Consider the following 19,424-nt stretch of genomic DNA (forward strand, 5'->3'; position numbering starts at 1 on the left):
GAGTTGGACGTTTTCTCCCCAACAATGTAAGCCCCAAGGCATTTTTTACTCAAAAACTTCTAGTAAATTGAACCCAAAGTAAATGAAAAATCATTATTGTTTAAATTGTTTGTGTGGTACTGATATTTTTTTAAGTTATGACAACAAATGTACTTTTTTTCCTAGCATGCGCTATTGCAGGTAGATTTTTGTTAATTATATTTCATATCTGTGTTTTTGCATGTACATTAAGTGCTTGATGAAATAATCTTATGCTACACATGCTATTTAGTTCGATTTTTATTTGCACCCGTTACTAAAATGGTTGTTTCAGTTTAAATGGCTTATAGGTAGTCTCCTCACACTGTTCCTAACCCTGTCAGTCATTATGAATGCAGTTTGTGGGTGAATAAATATTTTTAACTGTTGGATATCTTAACTCTGGCTGGATTCCAGTAGGAATTACACATCACTTTGCAAGCCAGCATAATGTGACTTGCAGGTAGAGTTGGAAAACCCTGGTAAATTTCAGAGGTTTTCCAGAACTTTCGGTTGGGAGATTCCTGGAAATCCTTCATCCAGGATTATTTGAAAATCTGGGAATTTTGGAAAAGTTGCTGGAATGTTGCAACCTACTTGCAGGCCTGATGTGGCCAATAAACCATGAGTTTCAGGCCACTGTATTAGGGTAAAAAATAAGGCCAAATGAGATTTATACTGAATAGAGTTTCATTATAATGATAACATTTGCCTAGGAACTCACTTGGTGAAGGCCACAGGACTGAAAATGAATGAATTCAGCAACTATGTCTCTGTCACTAATAAATACAGTCATGGGTGGTAACTCTACAATTCACTCAAAAAGGCAAGGCACACTGGGAAATTATATTAGAGAAGTGGCTTTGTGGGGGCAATACTCAAAATGTTCAAGCTGATACAACTCAAAGGGCACCCTACAGGGTCACAGTGACTATCTGTTTTCAATGGCATGTATTCATAGATACCAAGGGAAGCCAGGTTTCCCAAAATATTTGACAAATAAAACATATTTATATTTAGTCTCTGTGTTTTCATAATTTTCTATCAATTCGCATGTGGCTGAATCTCACCAGAGAAATCATCAGAGTGAGGGAAATAGCGCCCCTAAGTCTCAGTATGTGTTACCCATGTATCTGATGCTTTCTGGAACAAAAGAGTATGACATGTTGCCACCATAGCATTTGATTGATTGATCCCATTTGAGAATCCTCCCTTGATAAAATATAAAATAATAATTGGCCAATCAGCGTTGAGCTGACCTCAACTGTGGTTTGTCCTGCTGCAGCAAAATGCCCCCAAGGGAGGCCAGTTTGGATTTGGTTTCACACTAATTTGGACTTGTGGTTTTGACTTAATTCTCTGTACAGGCCAATTATTATGACGGAATTCTGATCTAACCATAAATTCATATATTGTGCCACTGGCCTGAGACAACTGAAGTTCAATATATAGCCTAGATGTAGCCTAGTAGTCTCACGTTAACTAGCTAGCTAACTTAGCTGGTTCATTGTTGCCCATGCGAGGTAGTTAGGGTAGCAAGCATTTTAGCTAGGTAGCCTCTGAAAACAAAAACTAAAAGCATACAGAGCCATAGACCGTTTTCCCAACATGAAAGAGAGGAGGATGGCATTAGCTTTCAACTAGTCTACAAGTAGGGTAAGTCCCAAAAATGTGTTTTACTTGCACACACACACACACAGAGAACCATGGACAGCATTGATTGGACTAAATCATTTTTCGTATCTTTAAGTTTATTTTCAGTGTATTAAACTAAGCATATATAGCCTTGTTGATTTGATGATGTTTAAATTGAAGTGGTGCTGGAATAGCTGAGGCAGTGTCTTTGTTGTCTTTGAGCTGATTTGCGGTAACTCTGTGGTTCTAAATCAGTAGTTGTTCAGTAAACTTTCGAAAACATGAACTTGCTTGACCATGCTGTAGGTCACGTAACTGTTTGTTACATGCAATATTTGCTTTGTGGACTTCACCGGACAGATTGTTGCTCTCCGGTTTTGTATGTTTAGTTAAACTTATTCCGCCACTGACTGACTGTTGTCTTTTTGTTGTCATGTCTTTATTGTATATCACAGTGGCGTATGAACTAATAGGTTATAGAGCAAACAACGCAAATATCACAACATAGGTTGTAAAATTGATTTTTTTGCTGGCTTGGCTTCCCCAGTGGTTTTACCCACGCACCACTACTGTCAATTTGAGTAATGACTACAACATCACTTTAGGTGACCGTACTCATATATATTAAAGGGATACTTCGGGATTTTGGCAATAAGGCCCTTTATATACTTCCTCAGAGTTAGATGAACTTGTGAATACCATTAAATTGTCTCTGTGTCAAGTATGAAGGAAATTAGATGTAGTTTCGCAAGCCAAAGCTAACTAGCGTGAGTGCAATGGCTGGAAGTCTATGTGCATAGACTTCCAGTAATTATGCTAACACTAGTTAGCGATTGCACTACCGCTAGTCAGCAACTTCCTTCAAACTGCCTGTACGCAGAGACATAAAAAAAATGTTATCCACGAGTTCATCTGACTCTGGGGAAGTAAATATAGGGCTTTGCCAAAATTCTGAAGTATAGTTTTAAGTGCAACAGGTTTCCTCAAAGGTTTTGAGTAATGACAGCACATTGGGTTATACAGTGCAGGGGACTAGTAGTTATGCCATTAGGGAAAGTAAGCACTAGTTCCTTGGTGTTTCTCCTCTCCCACATCCAATTTGCTCCTTCAGCAGAGTTGTCACAACAAATAAATCAAAGAATGGGCCCTGACCCTTCAGTTCACCACAGCACGGCGTGTGTGTTGGTGAGTGCGCACATGTGTGCGTGTGCCTTTATGTGTGTGTGCATTTGTGCATGTGTGTGTGTAGCTAGAGAGTCTCAGTTAAACCACTAAACAACTGCCCTGAGAATGGACTCTGATGGCCATCTCCTCATGAGACAACAAAGCATTCTTTCACTAGCAGCACCATGGTTGGGGTCATAGGTCAGATCATGATGGGGAGCCTGTTGTTGTGTCACCTACTCTGTGTCTAAAATGGCACCCTATTCTCTATATAATGCACGTGTCTGTAGGGCTCTGGTCAAAAGTATTGCACTATGTAGGGAAAAGCGTACCATTTTGGATGAAGTCTTAGCTTATGTGTTATGGCTTTTCAACCTCTGCCATATCGTAGATTCAGAGCTATTTATCTAATAGAACTCAAAGGGTTTTCTTTAATGGAAGCTTCTCTATTGTCAAACATGTAAAGTGTGGTGTACCGCAGGGCAGCTCTCTAGGCCCTCTACTCTTTTCTATTTTTGCCAATGACCTGCCACTGGTATTAAACAAAGCATGTGTGTCCATGTATGATGATGATTCAACCATATATGCATCAGCAACCACAGCTAATGAAGTCACTGAAACCCTTAACAAAGAGATGCAGTCTGTTTTGGAATGGGTGGCCAGTAATAAACTGGTCCTGAACATCTCTAAAACTATGAGCATTGTATTTGGTACAAATCATTCCTTAAGTTCTAGACCTCAGCTTAATCTGGTAATGAATATTGTGGCTGTTGAACGAGTTGAGGAGACTAAATTCGTTGGCATTATCTTAGATTGTAAAGTGTCATGGTCAAAACATATAGATTTAATGGTTGTAAAGATGGGGAGAGGTCTGTCCGTAATAAATAGATGCTCTGCTTTTTTGACACCACACTCCAAAAAGCAAGTTCTGCAGGCACTAGTTTTGTCTAATCTTGATTATTGTCCAGTCATGTGGTCCAGTGCTTCAAGGAAAGACCTAGTTAAGCTGCAACTGGCACAGAAGAGAGCGGCACGTTTTCCTCTTCATTGTAATCAGAGGGCTGATATAAATACTATGCATGCCAGTCTCTCTTAGCTAAGAGTTGAGGAGAGACTGACTGCAACACTTCTTTTTATAAGAAACATTAATGTGTTGGAAATCCCAAATTGTTTGCATAGTCAACTTACACACATCTCTGACACACACACTTACCCTACCAGACATGCCACCAGGGGTCTTTTCACAGTCCCCAAATCCAGAACAAATTCAAGAAAGCGTACAGTATTATATAGAGCCCTTATTGCATGGAACTTCCTTCCATCTCATATTGCTAAAATAAACAGCAAACCTGGTTTAAAAAAAACCCAGATAAAGCAACACCTCACGGCACAACGCCTCTCCCCTATTTGACCTAGATAGTTTGTGTGTATGCATTGATATGTAGGCTACAGTACATGTGCCTTTTTAAAAATGTTTGATGTTCTGTACTATGTCATGTTTCATGTTTTGTGTGGACCCCAGGAAGAGTAGCTGCTGCTTTTGCAATATCTAATGGGGTCCTAATAAGATACCAAATACCAAATTCCATCCAACCAAGTAACTCCATACAGCAGGGGTGTCTAACTCATTTTGCCCCAGCAGCCACATTCAGTCTTCAACAAGGTCCGGAGGGCCGCACTGAAAATGTGTATTATATTTCCTTGCCGTCCAAATGTGTTGTATTTGCAAATCCTCTATCTCTCTGCATACACACACCTTGTCTGGAAGCTTTGCACCTTGTCTATGTCTGGGAACTAATTCTCTCCAAGCACTAAGGTCAAAGGTTTTCCAAACAGCCATGTTTTCCAGAGGAGAGGAAAGGAGAGGCTGTTGCTGTTGGGTAAACCAAGTCAAATTGGCCTTTAACAGAGTTTACAGCGCGGTAGGGAGGTAACCTCATAAATATTCTCTAGGGAACTCTCACCCCAGGACAAACCTTCATCATTAGCCCAGGGGGGCAGACTGTTGCTGCATCCAAATGATGCGAAATATGTAACGTCATTTGGGGGTACTGTAAGAAATGTACTACATGCCATGTTTTGTAATTGATAATTCAACATAGATTTCATAATATAGTCACCAGGGTAGGATTTCCAAAGTATGCTCTTCATTAGGTAGAAATGCAGTAAGGCCTTCCTATTCCTCTGTCATAGCTCTGACTGATATCCTGCAGTCCCAGTCGTTTTGACCCATTTTCAATTTACAGACAGGGAAGTGTGATATTGGTGCAGGTTCTTTGACACTTGAATAGACATGGGATGTGAGAGGTCTGACTTTAAAGTCATTTTCTCTCCATTTTTAGCCTTCAGCTGCGAGCTATGTTCAGACCCTGTCATGGATCGCTGGCTTTATTGTCTAACCCTCCAGGGGTGAGTTTAGAAAGGAGGGGAATTAGGTAAATGAATGTGTGTTATTTTTACCTGTTTGAATATACCCTCCTCATCTCTCCCTCTGAACGTTACAGTAAATTAACTCTAGTTCCACCCTTTAAGGAACGGACTGAAGTTATAGAGCCACTGGAATGACATATTTTGCTACCTTTTTTTGGTACCATGCCCTGCTCACTGCTCCCTCCCTCCCTCCAACCCTCCCTCCCTTCCTCACTCCCTCCCTCCAACCCTCCCTCCCTTCCTCCATCCCTCCCTCCCTTCCTCCCTCCACAGTCCAGGTTGACATCACAGTAACTACCCAGAAAGACTCCTATATTCCAAATACGTTCATCTTAAAAATACAATGTATCCTGTGAATGTAACGTGTTTTCTTACTAACTTTGTCCTTCTGCCTCCCCCAGCTCCAGAGTGCTACCCAGGAGGTTACCGCATGTTGAGAAACCCGTATCGCAGCGTGGACTTTGACTCCAGTGACCTGCAGAACACTGCTATACAGGACCTGATCTGTGATCACTCCCTCTCCCCAGGATGGTACCGCTTCAGCATTAACAACAAGCCTGCAGAGATGCCCACCAGCTGTGTGGAAGTAAGCTAAAGCTGTTAAACCATGCCGTCTTCCCCCTAGTGTGTAAAGCTGTTCCACAAGGCTCCATTTTAGGGCCTGTTTTATTTACCATTTACATAAATGATACAGGCAAAACTATGATTAACTCTTCACAGTGCAAGGGATTTTTATTAATTACATTGTCCACTATAGGAGATACTGTACTTAATCAAGTGGTTTTCATGATCGAACATGTTGTGCATCCAATATTTAAAGTGTGGTGTGTTATGAGAATTATAAGGATTATTCTTTATAAACATCCAAACTGTAGTTACCAATGCAAGGCATGAATTACATGGTTCATTTCCATGTAAATGAGTCCATACAACTGGTCTCATTCAATACAGCTGTGTTTGGTTTTTGCTTTCTGCGTTTGCTTTTTGTTGACAGTGAAAAGTTGAGTATAAACTGTATAATGAGTAGCTACAGAACAGGTGGAAGCTTTTTCACAAAGCGTCTCAGAATAGGAGTGCTGATCTAGGATCAGGTCCCCCCTCATATCCATTACAATTTAAAAGGCAAAACTGATCCTCGATCAGCACTTACTCTGAGATGCTTTGTAAATACGGGTCATTGTCTTCTCTCCAGATGAACAGATGTGGCACCCAGGCGCCTGTGTGGCTGTCTCTCACTGATAGCTCATTGCCCCGCCCAGGGGAGGTCCGCCAGCTCTCGGCCTGTGCCACCTGGCAGTTCTTCCATGGGAGCACCAAGGACTGCTGCCTCTTCCGCATCCCCATCTCAGTACGCAACTGTGGGGAGTTTCTCCTGTACTACCTGCAGCCCACACAGGGGTGTATGGGATATTGTGCCATAGGTGAATTAGAATTACAGAATCACTGTCAGTTTGGTGTGATGGGATGTATGGGTGACTGCTTCACTGGAATTTGGAATTTGTTATTAGCCTTAAGATATGTCTGTTGCTCTATTTTTTCGCTCTGGTATAAAGCCTTCAAGTACATAGTGGAATTGAGGAAATTTAAAAAAAGTGTATTTTTCTTGTTTTTAGTCATATCAGAATTTGGACCTAAATTATGCCCCACGGGTGAGGTGGAAGTCAATGGGCAATGCAAAGGTAAACAACCACAACAAGCTCAAAGAAATATTATTCACATTTATTGTGATTCTTTATTTAATCATGTCTGGTTGGTCCTTGATATCAGCTTTTTGTTCACCCCTCGTCTTTCCCTTGCTCAGCAAGTCTCCCTGCATTATCCTACAAGCCTGTGATCATCCCAGAGCTGGTGGGCAGCAGTGTCCACCTGCGATGCATCTTCAGTGGGGTGAAGACCTCGGGACTCCCCTTGGGCTATCTGGTGGTCTGGGCCCGACACCTGGCATCCAATATGAAGGTTGAGATCAGGAAAGATTCTATCATGGAGACCTTCTCATTGGTGGAGATGGACGGAGTCCACTTCAGACTGGGGGAGACGGTAATAATGCCTGCCAGACGTGTTTATGTGGATGTGTGTGTGTACGTGCGTGTGTGTGAGCTTATGTGCGTGCGTTTGTGTGATGGGGGATTGGGGGTTGACCCTTTTTGGTAGCTTAACCAATGGATGGATCCTGTTGACCTCTTGACCTTTCTGACAGGGGTTCAACATGTAGAAAAAAATAATAGAAGAAGGTGTGTCAGATTGTCAGGGAAGAGAAAGGTGGTCAGGAAGGGTAGAGGAATACATCAGACTCAGTTTAGGGTTGGTCTTTCTTGCTTTTAATTGCTGCGAGGACTCTTTCACATGATTCCCATCAAATGCTTTCTTTGCAATTGGTATGTGGCATTGAGGCTCTTCTTCTAACACAGATATTAGATATCTTCAACCTGTCCCTGTCACAGGCTGTAGTCCCCACTTGCTTCAAGGAGACCATCATAGTCCCAGGCCCAAGAAAAACAAGATGACATGCCAAATGACTATCGCCCTGTCACACTCACCCCTGTAATCGTAAAGTGCTTCGAAAGACTGGTCATGGCCCACGTCAAGGCCAGCATGCCAGGCACACTGGACCCACTCCAATTTGCCTACCGCTCCAACAGATCCACGGAAGATGCCATTTCCATCGCTATTCACACGGCCCTAAGGCATCTGGACTAGAGGAACACCTAAAGTATGTGAGAATGCTGTTCAGTGACTACAGTTCAGCGTTCACCACTATTGTTCCCTCCAAGTTCGTGACCAAGCTCAGAGCCCTTGGTCTGGACACTACCCTCTGCAAATGGATCCTGGACTTCCTGAAGGGCAGACCACAGGCTGTAAGGATTGGCAACAACACCTCCACCACACTGACTCTTAACACAGGGGCCCCCCAAGGGTGTGTCCTCAGCCCTCTGCTGTCATGGGTGAACTCCCGATTCACCCATGACTGCATGGCTTTGCATGATCCCAATTCCATCATTAAGTTTGCTGATGACACCCTGGTTGTATGCCTGAAAACCAACAACGACGAGTCAGCCTCTAGGTAGGAGGTAAGTGATCTGGCATTGTGGTGCCGGGAAACAACCTCTCCCTCAACGTCAGCAAAACAAAGGAGTTGATTGTTTACTTCAGGAAGCAGAGGGAACATGCCCTATCCACATCAACGAGACTGCAGTAGAGAGAGAGTCAGCATTTTTAAGTACCTCAGTGTCCACACCACAGATGAATTCACATGGACCAACAACATCACCGCTGTTGTCAAGAGGGTGCAACAGCGCCTCTACTTCCTAAGGCGGCTTAAGAAATTTGGCCCGTGCAGGAGTGTTGTGACACACAGGAGGAAGACATTGAATAGGACCACCGCAAGCACACACCTTTGCCTTACACCAGTGCCAACTCCAAAGGGTTCAGACTCCTGACCTCCAACTGTTATCCTACACACACATCACAAATGCTGCTACCAGACTGTTATTTACTATTGTTAATACTGCACAATTTAAACAGTTGTCCCCAAATCCACCCCTCCCCAATACACGTGTAAATATTGGACTATAAATTGTGCCTTCCTGTATTATACTTATGCTTAAATGTTTATTCTATTCTACTCAGCCATTTACTTTATGTTCGTATTCTTATATTTTCTTATTTCTTATTGTTGTTGCATTGTCGAGAAGGAACCTGCAAGTAAGCATTTCGTTGGACAGTGTATACCATGTGTATCCTGTATACGTACGACTAATACAACTTGAAACATCAGATAGCAATTACTGTATTAGTGCTTTGTCTGCTAAATTACCATATATCCCTGCCATTTGAAGCCATGTGTGGATGGATACTACGTGCGATGCTAGTTGTGTGTATCCATGACAAGCTGTGCAGTACAAGGCAGGCCTGGCCTCACTCATCAGGCTCTGTTCCACACATGCTGATGCCACAGCTGGGCTAGATCAGGGGTGACTACTTTACTGAGGATTGAGTTAAACACACAAAGGCTCCAGCCCTAGCACTTTGCTCATGTAGCCTACAAGCCATATGACTCAGTGAAATGTTTGGATGAATTACACATACAAGCCAACACAAATTAGAAAGACCATTTTTATGACCCTAAGCCTTATGCGTTTTTGAGGGGAAAATATTTGAAATGCTGTTTCATTTGTCACTGACTTGCCTGGTGAACACTTGATAGTAGCTACTTGTGTCATTATTAACGTAGGATAATTTTACAGTTCTCCTGCAGTGTTTCCACGTTCCTGGGTAACTCCAGCCGGACACAATCTCTGGCCAAAGAGAGTGAGAGCTTCTACGCTGGAATTAAGGTAAACCATCATGACTGATACAATTTACTAAAACCCTCATCGTTCTGAATGTGTTTGAAGCTGGGATGGTTGTTGGTTGACCTCTAAGTTGTGTATAATCCGTTGTTGAGCATTAAACTCCTCCTGAACTGCATCGCGTGCTGTAAATTAAATGAACATTGAGCCCAGACTGTCCAGGAACCTGTGTCTGTACTCTCTCTCTCTCTCTCTCTCGCTCTCTCTCTCTCTCGCTCTCTCGCTCTCTCTCTGCCTGCAGTTTGTTCCAGATGTGCTGCACATTGCGGAGGACGGTAAAGAGCATGCTGTAACCATTCACAGTACAGTGCCTATCCCCTGTTACGGGACAGAGCTTGGCCGACCATGTGGAGTCACTCTCACTCTGAGTGTCCGTGACTCAGGTGAGAATTAGAATAGCCTAATTTCCATGACCATGCCATATCTGTTTATTCTTCTTTCTTTATTTTTGCCCTATGGGACTCCCAATCACGGCCTGGAATCAAACCAGGGTCTGTAGCGAAGCCTCTAGCACTGAGATGCAGTGCCTTAGACCACTCGGGAGCCCCACTGTGTGAGCCAGTGCTTACTGTACTAGTGCCAGAGAGGTGTAAAAACCAAAAGACGTGATTACTTCCTGTTTGTTTACACCCATCCAATCCTTTCTCAGATCTAGGGGCTAGGGGTTGATTTCATATTCAGGCTATCTGTCTTGCAGCTCTGTGGGGGTATTTATTAACCAGACACTGTTATGTGTCCTGTTGCCCTCCCAGACAGCCTGGATCCCAGCGTGGAGGCCCCCAACATGGCCCTGTCTACCTGCCAGGTGGAGCTGCAACCTACTGCAGCCTGCAGCCGGAGCCAGGGGTGTGCCTGGGCCAGCCTCACCCTCACCGCCGTCACAGACTTCACCCGCGACGGCAACCGCCCCAGCCTACTCAGCGCCACGCCGCGCTCTGACGCACCACGCCTCTGGAGGGGATACAGCCCCACACCCCTCAAGGTCCGACCGGGAGACCCATAGAAATATAATTAGAACACATTACAACACTACAATGGAATTAGAACTTTTAAATATTCAAATTCACTTTTCTTCGCAAACCCCACCTCCGGATGGGCTATAGCCCCACCCCACTCAAGGTTCGAGAGAGAGAGAGAGAGAGAGAGATAATGTAGCTGTAAGCCTCAGAACAGCTGCTCATAACACTAACAGAACTGCAGTAAATGTCTGCATGACATAGCACCACAGTGTTTACATGGTTAAAGAGAAGACTGTTATGAACCAACGACAAATCACTCACACTGCTTTTCTACGTGCGCTTCCATTCTTTCCTTTAAACTAAGTCTGAACATTACTCATGTAGCAAAACCGTTGTGTCCTCCTAAACTTCTGACTTCCCCTTTGTTGTGTCATCACTCAGTCATGCAGTCAGGCTAGCCACATCTGTGTTTAGTGTTTAAGCCAGTGAGTCATGAAAGCATTTCGGCCTGTTTTTCAGACGCACGCACGCACAGACACACGCACGCACGCACGCACGCACACACACGCACATGAAAGCCCTGTGCTGTTGCCGACACTTTAATCAACACGACCAGAGTGGGTCACGCTAATCTTTGTTCCTCATACCTCTACAGGTCACAGTTCAAGATGTTCCCACTGCAAGCTGCTACTCTCTGACTGATCCACACATCATTACATTGGATGGCAGGTAGATAACTGGGGCATGGTGGTTAGCATGCTGTGTCCTTTGTTGCTCAGTTGGTAGAGCATGTCTCTTGTTAGATTCCCAGGACCACCCATATGTAAATCCCTTTGGATTTACGATTTATGTCACTTTGGATAAAAGCATCTTCCCCCCCCCCAATAGACCTCCTTGTACATTGAAATACAGTGTGTTTCAAAAATATTCTCATTTAATCTGCATTTTCCCCCACATTACTTGTTTTGGCCGATTTTAATGATCAAGAAGAGCTATTTAAATCACCACTTCACCTCCTGCTAACTGATTAAGTTCTTTACTGTAATTATTATTATTAACTATCCTCTCACAGGTCACTAGACGAGAGTTTGGTCAAAGCTGGTACTTGAAAACATTGCAAAAACACCCACTAATCAGAGATAAATATGTTAAAAATGTTTTTCAGACCGAACAGGTCCGAAGGGGACCAGTGCATAACCTTCTAAATGGATAGAACATTTTAAATCCTAATTATTTTAAAATAATTGCTTCACCTTCATCGTGCTTATGCAATCTCTAGATCCCATAATCAAAATACCCTTTTTGTTGATTAGATGGCAGTTTTTTATATGATAATTATTGGAAACTAGGTCTTACCATTTATTTGAACTTGCCAGTAAAATAACTTTAATGTAACTTATTTGATGCACATGTTCAATTCTAAGAAATTGTCACAAACATTTTCACAAGCAAGATGCACAATACATAAATGTTGTTTTGGTATTTTAAGTAAGAACATTACAGATATGATATCAGTCGAATTCATCATCAAAGTTTTAAGACATGTTTCTCCCCGCCAGACGCTATGAGAACCAGCAGACGGGTACCTTCATCCTCTACAAGAGCCTCCACCGAGCGTTCGAGGTCCAGGCTCGTCAGTGGGACTGTGGCAGCCGCCATTACGCTGTGTCCTGTAACTGTGGAGTGGCGGCCAGGGAGGGAAATGAGGTTGATTGATTCAATTGTTATTTTTATTTTAGCCTTTATTTTACCAAGTTCGTCTCATTGAGATTAAAAATCTATTTTACAAGAGAGACCTGGCCAAAACAGCAGCACAAAAAGTTTAATACAAAGACGCATTTACAACATAAAACACAAAGAACTACAGTTTAACACGTCAATTTACACATTGATCAGGCAAGATGCTTTGAGGAAATCACTTATTGATTGATTGAATGATTCATAGATTGATTTAATTTATTATTAGTCACGGTGCGTGACTAAGCTGTAAATGTGGACTCAATAGTAAACTTTGTGACAAAAGCACCAAATTTGGCACAGAGGTAGATGTATGTACCCTGAAAATATATAGATATTCTCATTTTCATCGATGGGGCTGCAGTGGAGCAGGTTGAGAGCTTCAAGTTCCTTGGTGTCCACATCAACAACAAACTAACATGGTCCAAGCACACCATGACAGCTGTGAAGCGGGCAGGACAAAACCTATTCCCCCTCAGGAGAATGAAAAAATTTGGCATGGGTCCTCAGATCCTCAAAAGGTTCTACAGCTGCACCGTCGAGAGCATCCTGACTGGTTGCATCACTGCCTGGTATGACAACTGCTCAGCCTCCGACCGCAAGGCACTACAGAGGGTAGTGTGAACGGCCCAGTACATCACTGAGGTCAAGCTTCCTGCCATCCAGGACCTCTATACCAGGCGGTGTCAGAGGAAGGCCCTAAAAATTGTCAAAGACTCTAGTCACCCTAGTTATTGACTGTTCTCTCTGCTACCACATGGCAAGCAGTACCGGAGTGCCAAGTCTAGGTCCAAGGGGCTTCTAAACAGCTTCTACCCCCAAGTCATAAGACTCCTGAACATCTAGTCAAATGGCTACCCAGACTATTTGCATTGCCCCACCCCCCACCCCCCCCCCCCCCTCCCCTCTCCACACCACTGCCAATCTCTGTTGTCATCTATGCATAGTCACTTTAATTAACTCTACCTACATGTACATACTACCTCAACTAACCAGTGCCCCCGCACATTGACACCTGTATATATTGTTATTTTTTTTACTGATGCTCTTTAATTACTTCTTACTTTTATCTCTTATTCTTATCCGTATTTTTTTGAAACTGCACTGTTGGTTAGGGGTTCGTAAATAAGCATTTCACTGTAAGGTCTACTACACCTGTTGTATTCAGTGCATGTGACTAATAAAATTTGATTTGATTTGCTATGGAGCCACCCCAGATTTGGACCCTGGGAGGGCGTGGCAGCCAGTATAAATAAAACATGAATGAGCTTTCATTCAATATCGCGATACCAATTTGAGATTCTCATCTTCGATATGCAAATTGAACTGAGTTGATAGCCCGTAGCATTCCAGACATAGAGCTAAAAGTCTTATGGGCACCGGCGCCCATATCGCCTATATCACCCATTTTGGTGGCTCAATCGCCAATTTGTCAGCCTCTGAGTACCACAGAAACACTTTGAATGAATAACATATAAATGTTCATAACAAGTGGCTATGGATAACATTGATCAAAATATCTCTTCAAACATTCAATAACGTATATTTTGAAATATCACATTTTGACTGTAAATGTATGACTTTTTTTTATATATGCTTATTTTGGGAAATTTAAACTGTTTACTTGTGTTTTCAAAGGTTAATAAAACAAAAAGTGGTACTTGCTGACAGACAGTGTCTCTTTGCAATCATTACCAATTTGGGGTAAAAAAAAATGACCAAAATTGGCGCTTTTAAGCTAAAAATATGTTGCCACTTTTATGGTTAAAGAAATGCATATATATATATATACAGCTTGTAAATACAGTAGAAAACTATAATACAATACAGTCAATTATTTATTTTATTTTGTCTTCCTTAAGGTGGTTATGCTGGACATGTGTAACGGTCAGCTTCAGGAGACCAGGCCCCAGCTCTCTCTGAAGAACCTGGAAGGATATAACAGTGGCTCCAGTCAGTATCGGATCAAGATCCATGAATCTCACCAGGGGAAGAAAATTACAGTAGGTATTGGTTCATTTAAAGTGATTACTTTTACCAAGTAGGTTTACCCATTCAATTGTTGGGAGCATATATCGCTTGTGCGACTTGCTTTCTTTTTGTACAGTTTTTTCTCAGGTAGTCAGCACCTCTACAAGCATTTTTGTGTATGCGTCAGCTCATGCTTTTTACTAAAGTCATTAACACCACTTTTATGGGCTGTTTCCTCCCTCACTGTCTAGACAGGTTTGGGGATGTGTGAGTTTGTGAGCCCACTGAGCCCAATATTGAATGAAACGACTTTTACAAGTCATATAAAAACACCTTTCTGCTCGGGGCAATCTGCAACACTGTACGATTGAAGTAATGTAATGTCCAACACTAGTTCTCCAGATATAAAGATTTGGAGTTTGATGTTGTTGTTTTGATGAGTCCCGCTATGTACTACACTGATCCACACAAGAAAACAATGAGTGAACTCTTTCTATGATATGCAGTTTGCATTAAGATCTGTTAGAATTGGCTTCTGGGTGTAATAAAGGTTAACTCTTACTTTTATAATATATAATAATAAATGCCATTGAGCAGACGTTTTTATCCCTTTTTATTCCTTTTGTAGTTGATCTTTCCATCTGGGGCCTTTGTAAGGGCGGACATCAGTGATTGGGGGATGAGCCTGTCAATCAGAGCTCCCAGTGTGGACTACAGCAGTACCACGGGACTCTGTGGGACGTTCGACCGGAACGGTCACAATGACTTCCATGGACCTGATGGGAACACCTTTGGGAGCACTGAACAAGAACGCTTTGTGGAGGAATGGAGGTAACTATTAATGATTCTATATAGATCTGAGAGGGGTCCCCTGAGCTTGTAACTGTTCAGTGTACATTCCCCCACCCCTTTCCTTTTGGTCATTTAGTTTGTAAGTGAATTGTTGTTCCGTAATAACCTTGGGTTACCTTTTCTATTTTAGCTGGCATGAGAAAAGAAAGCCTTTATCAAATCCTGTGTTATCCCCAAGGCTTACTCTAATTCAGAGTCTGATGAGATAGCTCGTTGTCTGATCCTTATCACTCTGTTTCTTCTTTGTGTCAGGCTAGCCGCAGGGGAGAGCTTATTTGACACCATGCCCCCTGTAATGGAGGTGGAGGAACTACGGCCTTTCTGTCGGTGTCAGGAGGGCTACAGCATGTCTCTGCATTTCACCACGGGCCACACCGGCGATAGCCACTATAACTTTAACCCCTCGTCACCCCAGCACCAGGCCCAGTGCCAGTCTCACGACAACGTGGATTACACCTCTGTCTTCCCCTGGGTGGACACTACGTCTGAGTATATTAGGAGCTCTGAGCCAGAACAAAGTGACCACCAGGGAGTGTCCATCCTGAACGGCCCAGCTCTGCCTATGGAGATACACAAACAGCCGAGTTCCCAGATGGTGGACTATGGTGGGTTTGTGGACCACGGTGATAAGAGTGAGAGAGAGATTGACAGGGAGCTCAGAAGAGACTTCCTGGTTGCCGTAGACGACAACAGGCCCAAGACAAAGAGACAGGTGTCCATCCTTTGGATTTTTTCTTCAATTTTTGTTTTTCTTGTTGTATAGTGTCCTTGAATTTATTTGAATGGCCCTTTATTGTTATTATTGTCATCATTGCTATTATTACTGTTGTCATTATTAGGCGCTGTATGAGTTCCAGCCCATCTTCACCTCTCAGTCCCTGAGTCAAGAGGACCTGGAGAGCTTAGCATATTTCTTCCCTGAGGACCACCACCTGTCTGCAGAGCGACCAGTGGCCCAGCCTGTGTGGCCCACCCCGAGTGGGCTTACCTCGGTCAAGGCCCTGGAGGTGTGCCAGCTAGCCCTGGGGAACTCCACGGTGGGAACAGTGTGTAGAGGGCTGCTGGGCCGGAGGCTGGATGAGGCAGTGGACCTGTGCATCCTGGACCTTCAGCTCAAGGTATTTCTGTTTATGTCTGCGTCTGAAATTTCGCCCTATTCCTTATATAGTTCACTACTTTTGATCAGAGCTCATAGGGCTAGGAAATATGGTGTCATTTCAGACACTACCGTTGTTGATTTTGTAACTTTTTAGTATAGGTCTTGTCTGCCCTTTTGTTAAGCCAATTGTACAGTATGCTCATGGATTTCAGTTTACATTGACTGCAATGTGAGTGCAGTTAAACTTGAACTTCTTGAACTTGATGTTGTAGGATGACCTGGCCTGGGAGGAGGCTCTGGTGCACTACCTGGAGAACGAGTGTGAGAGGAGGCTATTGGAGAACCGGACCCAGAGGGTCCTGGAGCTGGGGGAGTCCAGGGCTGGGATGGAGGGAGTTGAGGGGATCATTGGGACGGTACTCACCGCACTGCGCTGCCCCAACTTCTGCAACGGGAATGGCCAGTGCACTGAGTGGGGTTGTCAATGCTATCCTGGCCACAGCTTCTACGACTGCAGTCTGGCTATCAGTGAGTATTCACTTGCAAGCTGCTCAGAGATTGGGCATAATTTGGCGTCAAAAGATCTTATCTTAAAATTGGATTTCATCAGTTTATTGGTCATTTTGTTGTTAAGTCTGCAACATTAGTCTACTGCACTCTCAAGTTATTTTTAATACTGGATACAGTAAGTAATCCTAATCCACATCCACAAAGGTCCATATAATTATAATCTAAAAGACAGAACTGGCCCTAGATCAGTACTCCTATTCTGGTATGTTTTGTGAACACAGACCCTGATTGAGAGATGGGGATAGTAGGATGCTGTTTATCACCAGGTAGAGGTCCGGGCATCCATACGTGACCTCTCTCTGTGTGTTGTGTGATTTATAGTAGCTGATCTGGGATCAGGGTCCTAGGGGAATATGGCAGGGCGCGCCAATAAATCCAGCTAATAGCTCAACTGATCACAGGCGAGCATCAAATCTCCCCCAAGGGCCATAGCACAGATCAAGGAGGGGACATTGAAGGGGAATTGTCTCCTCTTTTGTGTTGATTGTTTGTTGTTATGCTGTGGGGATAGCATCTTACCTTATTCAAGCAAATGCCACCGACTTCAAGAGTTTAATATCACTTATGATTTTCTGTAGAAAGTAGAATCAAACTAGAATCAAAGGAGGCAGACATACTAGTACAGTACTTTATGCAGACAGAGTCAAAGTGACTCTTTCCAAATGTTAAACTCATTCTGGCAGGTATTATAAAACAGTATGCCGCTTCATGACAATGTACATGAACATGACCTCCCAATTCTATGACTTTGTGTCTGGCTGGTGATGTATTTATTGCGACCGTCTCTGTGAATTTACTAACTGTGTTGTAGTCAAGGAGAACGTGCCATTTTGTCACATCATATGTAATGTATACATGAGTGCCCTTGAATTGGTGAATCTTCCATTTTGGTTTGTCAGCGAGTGGGCTTGTATTGCACTAGACTTGCATATTGAGTCTTTCTATTTGGAGCTTCCTCACTTAAACATATTCCACTCCGTCTTTCCTGAACTCTGATGATCTATCTCTCTTCTCTCATCCCTTTCTCCTCTATCCTCAGGTCAGCCCGTGGAGTTGACAGACCTGGAGAACGGTGGTCTGTGTGACATCAGAGCGTTCAACTGTCGCAGCATCCGGGTCTTCGGCCTCGGCTTCATCGACTCTCCCAACCTGGGCTGCCACCTCACACGACTGATGGTGAGAGAAATAACTCAGACAATCATCACGGTCATACAAGGACATACCCCAAAGTGTTGCTGTATTAAACAGAGTGGGGAACACAGAAAAAGCAATTCAGCAAAACTATGGGGCTCTAGATTCCCTTTTCCTATCATAGGAGGGGGGCTCATTGCTGTAGGCCTTATAATCATCCCTCAGACAGACTGGTAAACTGCTAGTTTACAACAGGACTCCAATGTCAGCTATGTGAATAGGCAGAAGGTGGTGGGAGAATGGGTCTGTCTAACCAACCCAGTATCACAGATTATTGTGAAATAGACATAAATTGCTTATTGGACTGTATATTTGTTTGTGAGCAGTTTACGATTTTGTATAGAGTGCATTTCAATCACAGGTAAAGACAGTAGGTTACTTACGACAGAAATGATAGGAGGGAGGTTGGTCAGGGAGGATGGGTTGGCATATAACATGAACATCTTGCAACCAAAAGGTTGTGTGTTCAAATCTGATCACAGATAACTTACCATTTTCGCTAGTTAGCTACTTTGCAACTACTTACTACTTTTTAGCTACTTTGCCACTACTTAGCATGTTAGCTAACCCTTCCCCTAACCTTAACCCTTGATCCTAACTCCTAAATGTAACCTGTTAACTACTTAGCTAGCATGCTAACTAACCTTAACCCCTAAACCCTTAACCCCTAGCCTAGCTAACATTAGCCACCTAGCTAGACTACCTAACATTAGCCACAAAAAATGGAATTTGTGTAATGTACACCAATGCGTTATGAAGAAAGAAAATCATGTAATACACACAAAATGCGGTGTGATGAAAATTGTGCAATACTCTTTTTTTTTGTGTGTGTAAAAACTTTTCCGTGTGCCTGTCACGAATTTCGAATAAGTCATTTGTGTCTATTTCACAATAATCTATCTATCTATCTATCTATCTATCTATCTATCTATCTATCTATCTATCTATCTATCTATCTATCTATCTATCTATCTATCTATCTATCTATCTATCTATCTATCTATCTATCTATCTATCTATCTATCTATCTATCTATCTATCTATCTATCTATCTATCTATCTATCTATCTATCTATCTATCTATCTATCTATCTATCTATCTATCTATCTATCTATCTATCTATCTATCTATCTATCTATCTATCTATCTATCCTCTAGTACCTGAATGGTGAGCGGGTTCCGAGAGAGAAGCAGAGAACCAGAGCTACCTTCCTGAGCTCCAAGGCTTTAGACTGTTCCGTCCCCTCGCTGAACAGCATGATGACTATCAACACTGTAGACTTTATGGTGGATGACAAACCCTATGCTCGCTGGGAAGTCAAGGTAAAATTATGTACGGTATTTCCCGTCTGGTAAAGTTATATCAATAAAGTGAATTAATTTCATCATTCATTTTACTAAAGCACATGGAAAGTCACCTCATTCCTGTGCAAGAAACTGTGATTATG

General features: G+C 42.8%; 1 protein-coding gene across 1 annotated transcript in view; it reads left to right on the forward strand.

Moving 5' to 3' along the window:
- The window catches only part of si:ch211-246m6.5 (von Willebrand factor D and EGF domain-containing protein), a 45,621-nt gene that overhangs the window by 1,476 nt on the left and 24,721 nt on the right, over positions 1–19,424 (forward strand). The window contains exons 2-17 of the mRNA XM_014150096.2: positions 5,649–5,833; positions 6,440–6,668; positions 6,861–6,926; positions 7,049–7,284; positions 9,492–9,581; positions 9,838–9,979; positions 10,349–10,578; positions 11,211–11,284; positions 12,115–12,262; positions 14,155–14,295; positions 14,892–15,094; positions 15,368–15,827; positions 15,955–16,233; positions 16,487–16,742; positions 17,824–17,960; positions 19,135–19,299. Coding sequence (XP_014005571.2) covers positions 5,649–5,833; positions 6,440–6,668; positions 6,861–6,926; positions 7,049–7,284; positions 9,492–9,581; positions 9,838–9,979; positions 10,349–10,578; positions 11,211–11,284; positions 12,115–12,262; positions 14,155–14,295; positions 14,892–15,094; positions 15,368–15,827; positions 15,955–16,233; positions 16,487–16,742; positions 17,824–17,960; positions 19,135–19,299 — 3,041 coding nt within the window. The remainder of the gene's footprint in view (positions 1–5,648; positions 5,834–6,439; positions 6,669–6,860; positions 6,927–7,048; positions 7,285–9,491; positions 9,582–9,837; positions 9,980–10,348; positions 10,579–11,210; positions 11,285–12,114; positions 12,263–14,154; positions 14,296–14,891; positions 15,095–15,367; positions 15,828–15,954; positions 16,234–16,486; positions 16,743–17,823; positions 17,961–19,134; positions 19,300–19,424) is intronic.

The sequence above is a fragment of the Salmo salar genome, chromosome ssa16 (assembly GCF_905237065.1).
Source record: "Salmo salar chromosome ssa16, Ssal_v3.1, whole genome shotgun sequence".
Lineage (NCBI taxonomy): Eukaryota > Metazoa > Chordata > Actinopteri > Salmoniformes > Salmonidae > Salmo > Salmo salar.